The sequence below is a fragment of the Nannobrachium achirus genome (assembly GCF_963921795.1).
Source record: "Nannobrachium achirus genome assembly, chromosome: 16".
In the NCBI taxonomy this organism is placed as follows: Eukaryota; Metazoa; Chordata; class Actinopteri; order Myctophiformes; family Myctophidae; genus Nannobrachium; species Nannobrachium achirus.
Genome location: NC_137823.1, coordinates 45,274,162 through 45,285,293, shown reverse-complemented (window position 1 = coordinate 45,285,293; position 11,132 = coordinate 45,274,162). Strand labels below are relative to the sequence as shown.

Below are 11,132 nucleotides of genomic sequence, written 5' to 3'. Positions count from 1 at the left end.
AAACTTACTCTTATCTCTTTAATGGTAGGTGATTAATGTAGGATGAATCTTTGTGCCAAATACTACAGATAGTCTCCTTAAAGATGCCACCATGTGATTTAACATTCCATTTATCGCCCAGTCTTCTGTAAGGTATCCTAACCATTGTTTTCCTATAATAGATGAATAGCGTAGTAGACTACAGCCTTTAAGTGCCCTGAGGTTAATGCTAGCCGTACCAGTGCTTCCTGTAGATATCCAGCTGTGAATGGTAGTACTAGCTACTACAAACCTGTCCCAATTGTACTCAAGTGAAAATGTTTACCAATGCGTAATTGTTACAAATATGTAATTGTTACCCATTTCTAATTGTTAAACTATATCAATAAAGAATTACCCCTAACTCGTTCCTGCAAATCACATGAGAAAATGAATTAACAAATCAAAATGGTAGTTGACAACCATTGAAGATTTATTTGCAAGTGTCCAAAAACAAACAGTATCAGTTAATAGTTCCCATAGTAGTGGCTGCCCCGTGGGAATGGAGAGATCAGTAAACAGGCAAAAGTGCACAGACGGCCTACACTATAGACAACAGCCATGAAGAGCTCCATGTATAAATACAGACATTTTAACCTAGCGGGACCACGACCGCTGTTGACTTAAAGAGCAAGAGGAAATATCGAATCGGGACCAGTCAAGGCCTTCAACCCTCCAGAGATCCTGATGCCACAGCATCCTGGTATGAGGGTCCTCCCTCTTTCTGGTCAGGGAACAGCTTGATGAGGTCATCAATACGGAGGATGGTGATGGCGGCTTCTGTGGCGAACTTGAGGCTTTTGGTCTTGACCATGGTGGGCTCGTACACGCCTGCCTGTTTGTTGTCTCTTGGTTTGCCGTTGACCAGGTCCAAACCAATCCTGGAGGAGACAGCGTTGTCCGTTATTTATTATATACATATAACGACATACCGGCAAGAGTATATAGACCTGCTCAGTGCTCAGGGGTATGGTCAGGCCATAAAAATGCATGCACAATGCACACCGAATGTCTTCCCCGAGTAAGCTTTACTTGAGCTGCCATTTCTGACAAAGCACATTATTGGGAGATGGCTAGCAATCTCAGCTAAAACATGGTAGCACTATTTTATGCATGTTTGCATGCTTTATATGGTTCCTGTCCGTTTTAATTAGTTAGCATACAGCCTTTTTTAAAGAAATTACGCTCATCGATTTGAGGTTGTGCCATCATTTCATATGGAGGTGGTGGAATTAAGGCCAGTCAACCTCCTCAGATCATGAAGGACATTTTCTGTATCCTGCTAGCATGGCCACACATCTGAAGGGGAGGCAGATGGGTAGTCCAAGAACAGGAAATTAAACTTTTCAATGTATATAGGACATATGCCCTTAACCAAAACAGACTATATCAAAAGTAGTGTATGAAGACAACACACCATTTGAGGTTCTTGCGTTCAGGGTTAACTTGGGCCTCGTTGTGGAAGGCACGTAGCTTAGCCACCAGGTCAGTGGAGTCCTGTGCTGCATTCACAGCCAGCGTCTTGGGGATGACTAGGAGCGAGCGAGCAAACTCTGCGATGGCCAACTGCTCCCGGGAACCCTGAGAACAACCCATTATATACAGTAAATGCCACAATACAAGACCTCTCATGATGCAAACAGAATGCAGAGTGTTTAATTCAAATATCAAAGTCACATGTACGCTTATCGATTTGAAATTGTGCCATCATTTCATATGGAGGTGGTGGAATTAAGGCCAGTCAACCTCCTCAGATCATGAAGGACATTTTCTGTATCCTGCTAGCATGGCCACACATCTGAAGGGGAGGCAGATGGGTAGTCCAAGAACAGGAAGTCAAACTTAAAAAGACACTTAGTACGCGTTTACACAATTCCTAAAAGCGACTACATCTCATTTACAGTCCAACCCCTCTATGCTGGACAGCTACTCAAATCATATTTACGAGCAGCCATTCAGTAAAAGTTAGGAACTTGTCCAATGTGGCAGCACACGGTGTACTGACTAGCAACATTGAAACCTTCAGTTCATATATACAAGTAAGAGCTAAATTGGCCACCACACCGGGACAGCAGTCTGATTGCGTTTTTCTATGCATGTTTTCTGCCATGGTAAGAGTCTCACCATGCTGGTGGCGTAGTTCTCCAGGTAAATGGACAGAGCTGCCTCCACAGCGCCACCTCCTGGCACAACAGACTTGGACTCTAGCACCCTCTTCACAACGCAAAGTGCATCATGAAGTGAGCGCTCCATCTCGTCACACATGAAGTCATTGGCCCCGCGCAGGATGATGGAGGCACATGTGCGTGCTTTGGTGCTGACAGAGAAAGGCAACGGAGAGGACAGAATAAGGAAGGTTTAGAACAAGAAAACTAAACAAAACACACAGGTGCTTTTCAATGATCACCTGAACACACAACATTTGAGTCCATCAGTAAGGAAATAGGACATTTACATTTAGGACATTTACATTTAGCAATTACACCCTAGCAATGCCTAAAATGTTGTTATACCAAACCATAAGATCTATAATGGGTACGGATTTGAGATTGTGCCGTCATTTCATTATGGAAGTGGTGGTAATAAGGTCACTCAACCTCCTCAAATCATGAAGGATATTTTCTCTATCCTGTTTGCATATCTACACATCTATTGGATGCAGATGTGCAGGACTGAAAAACAGGACAAACGTTTCACTGGAAATCAGAAATATCTTGAGTATCCAAAATAAGGCAGTATTATACTGTGCAGTGTAGAAAATAGATCAATGATATCAAATATTGAAAACGCAGATTTCGAGGTAGTGCAAAGTCTGCTGCCACAAGTGATACTGCTGTCCTTAGGATATTCATAACAGCCCCTGGTTTTACTACACATCATCGAAGTTGTTGACTTGTTAATGCATTGGATGTCATGCATCCGGAACCTGCTGATTTACTGTGTAGTATGTATGTGGATAACAATGTTTTCCCTGCCATAAAAAAAGAATCACCATCCCATTCAGTGTTTATCCAATTTACTAACAATATGACTTCAGAGAAATTATATAAGTATGTTATTTATATTCCTTTGTTTTCAGGTCTTACTTCTTAACAAGGATGAGTTCGTCGTCACAGATCTTTTCCTGCACCACCTCCTCAGCCTGACCCAGCATGGTGGCCTCAAATGTCTCCTCTCCCTCCAGGTTGGTCAGTGAAGGACAGACGGTGGCTGGGGACAGACAAACATACAGTAAGTAAATAAACAATACAATGATTATGGAATATGGATAGTTTACAAGTACTGGCAAATGGGCTTCAAGAGTGGCAAACAGAGGTCATTTCCAAAGAAATTTGACAACGCAAAAGGTATCACGTTACCTCCTGTGGCTTTGGCGATGCGTTTGAGGTCCCTCTTGATGACCCTCCTGACAGCCATGGCACCCACATCCACAAAGTACTTCAGACACATGTCGTCAATGCCGCCTGTGGTCAGGATGACGTTAGCACCCGATGCCAGGATTTTCTGAATTCTCTCCTTGGTGATGTCTGATTCCCTGGAATGGCAAATTCACATGCAATAGTTTACAAAGTGACAAATGGGATTATGTGTCTTTATTGCTGGCTATAGTGCATAGTATTTTTGTATCTGAATTATACAGACATATTGATGAAAGGCATGAAAGATAACAATTACAAACGGCAGTGCAAAAGAACATTATGACACACTAGACTAGACTATATTACAGGTTAAGGGAGGCAACCAAGTTGCACTTGTGTATGATCGCACACTAAATCCTTAATCAAAGAATGCTGGCAAATTTATGAGGTATGAGATTGTGCCATCATTTCATATGGAAGTGGTGGAAATAAGCCACAAACTCCTCAAATCATGAAGGACATTTTCTCTATCCTGTTTGCATATCTACACATCTATAGTGGAAGCAGATGTGCAGGACTGAAAAACAGGAGGTCAATCTTTTCACTGGAAATCAGATGAACAAGTATCCCAAAGAATTTCAAATTTAGACATTTGAAAATTAAGTCAAAGTATTTCCACATGGCGACACAAAAATCCTAGGCATGTTTATTCTAGAGCCATTTGACCACCCCTAGCGTTCAGTCGCTCCTCTAGGCCACTGAATCGGAGGTGGTTAAACATCAAAATTGTAAATAATGTAAACAGCAGTGCAAAAGGACATTATGAGACAGTAGACTATACACAACCACATATGTACAGCATATACTGTATAGCACATGAACATCTGGGCTGTGTCCAGTTCAGAAAATGTTGTGACTTAACTGAACATTGATGCAGCCCAACGATGTTTCAAAGTTGTACAGCCCACAGTGACAGAACAGCACAGAAAGAAGCTGCACCCTTGACATAGGGCTGATTAAATTTCTCCCACGCGTATCACTGTGTACGCCACTGACTTAGCATCACAGTAATGTTAATACAGTCAATTTAAAACGGGAGGGTCTTTTGTGTGTGTGCATACAAGAGAATCGCAATCCACTGTCACCTCTGTCTGATCAGGTCAAGCTTCTCAGGATCGTTGATGACGACTTGGACACCCATCTTCATCTTTGTCTTCATCAGGCTGAAGTCAAGGCAAGCAATCTTTGCGTTGGCAACACGTTTTACCATGCCTTTGGAATGACAGCAAGCAAACATTAACGGGAATATCCAACCAGTTATTTACCATCAACAAGCGCAAACACTATTAGGAAAATATTATTTGGTCTGGCTCATAAAAGAGGTGCCATGGTTTATAGAAGAAGCACTGCAAGTGCAACCCTTTCAAAGTAAAATCACCCGACCGTTTCACTACATATACCATCAGAAGGGATTGGGAATTAGCAGTAAATACAATTGGAGTAGATTGATTAATCTAATGTGCACAAGTGCGTCAAGTGTTTTGTCCGATTGTACGTACCTTGTGAGCCAACTGTGCAGTTCACTGCGTAACCATTGACCAAGAAGCTTTCTTTCTGGCTGCGACCGTGGGCTTTAAGCACATTGACAGAGTTGATTGGATACTTAGCCACACCCTTGCCGTCAACAAACTTCACGGCCAGGGCAGCATCTACCACCATGTTGGCAAAGAAGTCTGCATCACTGAAGAATCATAGGTTAAGGGAGGCAACCATGTTCCATTTGTGTAGGATTGTACACTCAATCCCTAATCAAAGCATGTGGGTGAGCTTATGAGGTATGAGAATGTGCCGTCAAATTCATATGGAAGTGGTGGAAATAAGGTCACTCAACCTCCTCAAATCATGAAGGATATTTTCTCTATCCTGTTTGCATATCTACACATCTATAGTGGATGCAGATGTGCAGGACTGAAAAACAGGAGGTCAAACTTTTCAGGGGAAATCAGAAGTATCCCAAATAAGGCAGTATTATACTGTGCAGTACAAAAAAAATAGATCAGTGACAAAATATTGAAAACAGAAATTTCAATGTAGTGCCGAGTGGTGGAGGCAGTACTGAAAACAGGAACTCTAGTCTGTGACATTGCGAAAAGACTCCAAACTTAATATTTTGAGGGTTGATAGAGATTTCTGCCACTGGCATGGATATTCCAATTATCTGCAGCAATATTCACATGGATAACATGGTATACAGGCCAAAAGGTTGTCTGGTAGAGAAGGGAATTTAGTAACTGACAGACAAGTACTTAGTTATTCAAAAAATTATAAATCACAGAAAGTCCTAGGCATCTTTATTCTTAAGTCGTTTTAGGTATCACAAAGATAACTGCCCTTGACCATCCCTAGTGACTTCAGACTTGTGACTCTTGCCCAAACCAGACCACTGAATCGCAGGCGGCTAAAGTGTAAAGGGATTCAATGGACTGGACGCATGCTAAATACTTCCCACTTACCCAGGTAGGCAAAGAACAGGAAGGATACGTGCCAATGATTTTAGAAGACATGGACGTCTTGGCTACATTGATCAGGCATTCCCTGCCGAGGTCATCTGTTCCAATGGTGAGATTCTCATTAATGTAGCGCACAGCCTCCCTGGAAGATGAAACGCATACAAATTGATTTAAGAACTTATGCTTACTGATTTGAGTTTGTGCCATCATTTCATATGGAGGTGGTGGAATTAAGGCCACACATCCTCCTCAGATCATGAAGGACATTTTCTCTATCCTGTTCGCATAGCCACACATCTGAAGTGGAGGCAGATGGGCAGTCCAAGTACAGGAAGTCAACTTTTTATAACACAAACACTTTTAGATCACAATTCCTGAAGGGCTCAGTTTAATTGGCATTAAACGCAAAAGAGAGCAAAGATGACTTACTTGCAAGCCAGACGGTATCCACTGATGACCGATGTTGGGTGAATCCTCTGCTTCACCAGTTCATCTGCATTCTTAAGCAACTCTGCAGCAATGATCACCTGAACAAAACCCCAACAGCACAAAAATGAACCTTGCCATGCTTAAAATGTTATACCAAACCATAAGATGAATGATGCTTATGTTTTGAGATTGTGCCTTCATTTCATTTGGAAGCGGTGGAAATAGACCACTCAACCTCCTCAAGTCATGAAGGATATTTTCTCTATCCTGTTTGCATATCTACACATCTATAGTGGAAGCAGATGTGCAGGACTGAAAAACAGGAGGTCAAACTTTTCACTGGAAATGAGATGTACACAAGTATCCCAAACAAGGCATTATACAGTGCAGAAAATAGATTAGGGATATAAAAGTATATTTGAAAAAAAGTCAAGTGATACTGTCGTCCTTAAGATATTCATAACAGACCCTGGTTTTACTACAAATAGTCATCGCAGTTGATTATAATGTAGGCCTGTCAATTATTTAATAATCGCCTAATTTCAATTATTTAAGATAATCTCAATAATATTGTTTACAAAGCCTAAAAGCCAAAGAGAAATTAAACTTTTAAACAATTATTTGTGAGACAATTAATGGTCATGTAAAATGTCATCATGGTGACAGCCCTACTCACCACTGAGGTGGTCCCATCCCCGACCTCCTTGTCCTGCAGCTCAGCCAGTTCACACAGGACCTTGGCTGCTGGGTGCTCCACCTCCAGCAGCTTCAGGATGGTCGCTCCATCGTTGGTGATGGTGACATCCTGCCAACACAGCCAACCAGATATTAGTTTTCATCATTTACAACAAATCTAATCATCGATGCAGGGACGACGATATAGTCAAGTAGGGATGGGACGATAATTATTATTATCGTGATAAAAAAAAAACATTCACAATAATCGCATCGTGGAGATTTAAATTTATCATGAAATCATCCTCCGTCATGCACTGGGATCAATTCACCTTTTATTTGCCGAGCTGCATATCGGTACCATTTAAACCCTCTATAATTGTTAAAACGGACATGGAAATAAAAATTGTAATTCTAAATAAAAATGTCATTCTACCAAATCTCTTTGCAAAAAAATAGCCCATCTAAAACGTGCGTTGTGAGCTTGTAGATCTGCTATTTTTTTGGCAAATGTTCCACCCCAGGATAATGGATGTTGGGGATATTTATATTTTGATTATGATAATCGTAAAACACAATTTCTTTGGTCACAATAATCGTGACATTTTTATCATCCCATCCCTATAGTTAAGAGAATTACACTGACCCCAATGTCGTCAACCAACATCTTGTCAAGCCCAACAGGCCCAAGGGAGCTCTTGACAATATTGGCGATTGATGATGCCGCCATTACTACAAAAGAAAGGGGAGACTATGTTACAATATGCAAACCATATTAATCATTACAATTGCAAACAATATTTTATACATTGTGCCATCATTTCATATGGAGGTGGTGGAATTAAGGCCAGTCAACCTCCTCAGATCATGAAGGACATTTTCTGTATCCTGTTAGCATGGCCACACATCTGAAGGGGAGGCAGATGGGTAGTCCAAGAACAGGAAGTCAAACTTAAAGGAATTAGTACGCCTTTATATCACAATTCCTTAAGGGCCCAATTTAATTGGCTTCTTGGCCAAATTACAGAAGGCTAACGGTAGAAATGAAGGACAGAGCATAGATATGACTTACTTGAAAGCCAGACGTATCCACTGATGTTTCGCCATGAGCTTCATCAGGTACTGAAGCTCACAGCGAAACGCATATATAGTCCTAATAATTTGTAATAAAAATCACTTGATGCAGCAGTAAATTGTCCATTTCTGTTCTGAGTGTGCAGTCCCTTCCTTGTGGAAGGTTTGTCTGTTTTAACAAAACATACAATGTAATGAATGCAGTGTGTGTCTCTCATACATACATACACTGTTCGGTCGCTTCATTGAGTGGGGTGCGTTTATGTAGCTGCAAGCAATTTAAATGCTTTATGCATCCAAGAAGGGATATTTCACTTTAAAAAAAAATTGGTAATTTTATCATCTAATCAGGCTTTTATGAACACCCTGAACAGTTTTTAATTAGCTTGATTGACTATTTAGATATTTGATGTAAATATTACCAGGCCCTCCAGGCCCTCTCCCCACACACCTATTGTAACTTCAAACTTCATTTTAACCATAATAGATGCATTAAAAACACCCATTATTTTTTCTGGTGACTCATACTACCCTCCTAATATGTGAACAGGCCGTGTTTTTTCAATAACTTATTTTATTTATTTTTAATAATTATTTTTTTGTATTTCATTTTTTCCATTTTCCCAAATAATTATTAAAAATAAATGAAGTTATTGAAAAAACACGGCCTGCTCACGTATTAGGAAGGTAAAATGAGTCACCAGAAAAAATAATGGGTGTTTTTAATGAATCTATCATGGTTAAAATGGAGTTTGAAGTTACAATGTTGTTTGTATGTGGAGAGAGGCCCTACCACTGCTCCCCGTTGAAAGTGGAATATCCCTTTAAATGACCAACATTTACTTGACAATATTGCACCTCTTGTCTCAAGTCTTTGTTTGAACAAAACCCACCTGTGTCACATTATTATGAGCAACTTTCTGTCAACATATATACGTTTGGAAGCAGTCATTTTAAAAGCACTCGGCGTCCGTCTTGCAGCACCTGCCTCGAAATTTCACTTGTGCAGGAGGACGTACAGCTTTAGCCTACAAGCTCTTCCAAACTCAAACACACAGATGGATAATCGCTGCACGGAGATAGACATCAAATTGCTCATAACACGACCACGGTTGATCTTTATGAAACAAATACTTGACAGACAAAAAGGACCAGTAAGACTCCCTAATCGGGAGATAAGCGACCGTAGGTCACATGTATACACAAAGAGTAGGGAGCAGTGTCCCCAAAAAATGTGGACGGATCCATGTTGATGACATGAGTGTAGACATACTGTGTAGCGATTTGCGTGATTTTAGGGCAAAAATTGGAGGAGCAGTGTCCAAAAATGTGCTTTCAAAAATCGGCCTGAAGGTGGCGCTAGAAGAGGGCCATGTGAGAAATGAGGGGTGGGGTCTCCAATAGGTACCGGCCCCGGCTCTCCCGGTCGCTCCTTGCCCAAGTTTTTATGTGCGCTGCAGTGGCAGGGGGTCCTCCACTGGGGGCGCCACCACTTTTGCATCCGTTCTGAAGCACAAGGAGTTGGTGGTCCCCGGGAATTCCCCGTGAGCAGCCCCGTTGGGGTGGTCATTTTTGCACATTTGGAAATGTTTTACATCTGGGGGTCCCCCAGGTCCCTGGAGCTCCGGGGGTCCTTGGAGGTTTTAGTTTGGCAGGTAAGGAGTGTGTGTGCAAAATCTGGCATGGATCGGGGCAACGGTTGCGGAGATATGAGCAGGGCAAAAGTGTGACGTGTGACGGACTGACGCACGGACACCTGGTGGAGCTTTCTGTAGTAAGTGCGACCTACGGTCGCAATAATCCAAGCTGCACATAGTACAGTGGTTCAACACAATCAAACAGGAACTTTCTGTTCAATTATGAGCTGTCGACTGTCGTCAAGGGAGATGCAAATAGCATCATAGCATCTAAGTTACTTGCGGCTAGGCTAGCACTGATGCGCACATCGACATTAGCCACACCTTCACATCATGACAGTGTTCATTTTCTCTTGTTAGCATAGCGGTTCAGTCAGGGAGGGCCAAGTGAGCTGCGCTAAAAGAGGAACGTTTGCATGGAATGTCCAAAATGCACATTTGGAGAAAAGCTTCCATTACAGGTTCAGAAACGAATAACTGACTAAATAAGCCGTTACGTCTAGACATTACAGGAGAGAGAATAGCCATAACAGCATAATCCACACGTGCTGCGCGCAGTGGCTAAACCGCTATATAGCTTACTTCTATCAAGAGTCCCGTTTCTGTCTGACAGAACGTCGTCAACTTTAACCGAAACATAAAGGGAATTATTTTATTAACTCACCATTTTGAGTGCGGACAGACTCGCCAGTTGTTCTCTGGCCGAGCACATTTAGCGGACCTTCTAGCATCGACATTTTTGTTACTTGGACCACCGCACAGCCGAGAAGAAAGACGGTGGTGATTGGTGAAATGCACTGTGGGTAAGCCGGTGTATGGGGCGCATGCGCCGAGGCTTCTGGGGACTCACCACCGTTTTTATATGGTCGCCACTTTAGCAGCATCCAGAGTGAACCAGAATGTTCCAGAAAATCTGTCAAGTCCCAAGTTTCAATTATATATAATTTGTTCATTATATCATTTTTATCATCCATTATGTGCAATTATTAATCAATGCACGTATATAACTCTAAATTCACGTTTTGTCGACATAGGACATAGAAGCTTATAAACTACATGTCCCAAGACTCCCAACATCACCCCCCCCCCTTTTTATTCTCCCCCTTTTCTGCCTTTGTGATTGATGTTATCCTAATATGTAAAGTACTATGTTCTATCTGTCTGTCGTTCAATGTTATATGAGATGATACATGAAGTGGTTCCTGTGTAAATAAGCCGTAAAGTTTACTAGTCTAGAATCTCCTTTTAGTTGACCTTGTACCAGTGATTTGTGCTGTCATGACTGTTCTTTTTTTCCTATTGCAAACTGCTATAAAAATACGTAGTATTTGTATCTCAAATACATTTCTCAGACCAGTATTTATATTTTGATACTTTTTTGACCCAGTATTTGTATTTTGTATCAAAAATACTTTTTGATGTATTTTCGC

At 41.4% G+C, this 11,132-nt stretch overlaps 1 protein-coding gene across 1 annotated transcript; it reads right to left on the bottom strand.

The window, feature by feature from the left end:
• Nucleotides 1–429: 429 nt before the first annotated feature.
• On the bottom strand, nucleotides 430–10,501 carry tcp1 (t-complex 1). The gene is made up of 12 exons (XM_080745181.1): nucleotides 10,367–10,501; nucleotides 7,638–7,723; nucleotides 6,993–7,121; nucleotides 6,317–6,414; nucleotides 5,919–6,029; nucleotides 4,937–5,118; nucleotides 4,523–4,649; nucleotides 3,378–3,553; nucleotides 3,105–3,228; nucleotides 2,143–2,335; nucleotides 1,436–1,599; nucleotides 430–899 (listed from the first exon to the last, which is right to left on the bottom strand). Exons 1-12 carry the CDS (start codon nucleotides 10,437–10,439, stop codon nucleotides 686–688), a joined length of 1,677 nt encoding a protein of 558 aa, XP_080601307.1. The 5' UTR covers nucleotides 10,440–10,501; the 3' UTR covers nucleotides 430–685.
• Between the last annotated feature and the right edge of the window lie 631 nt (nucleotides 10,502–11,132).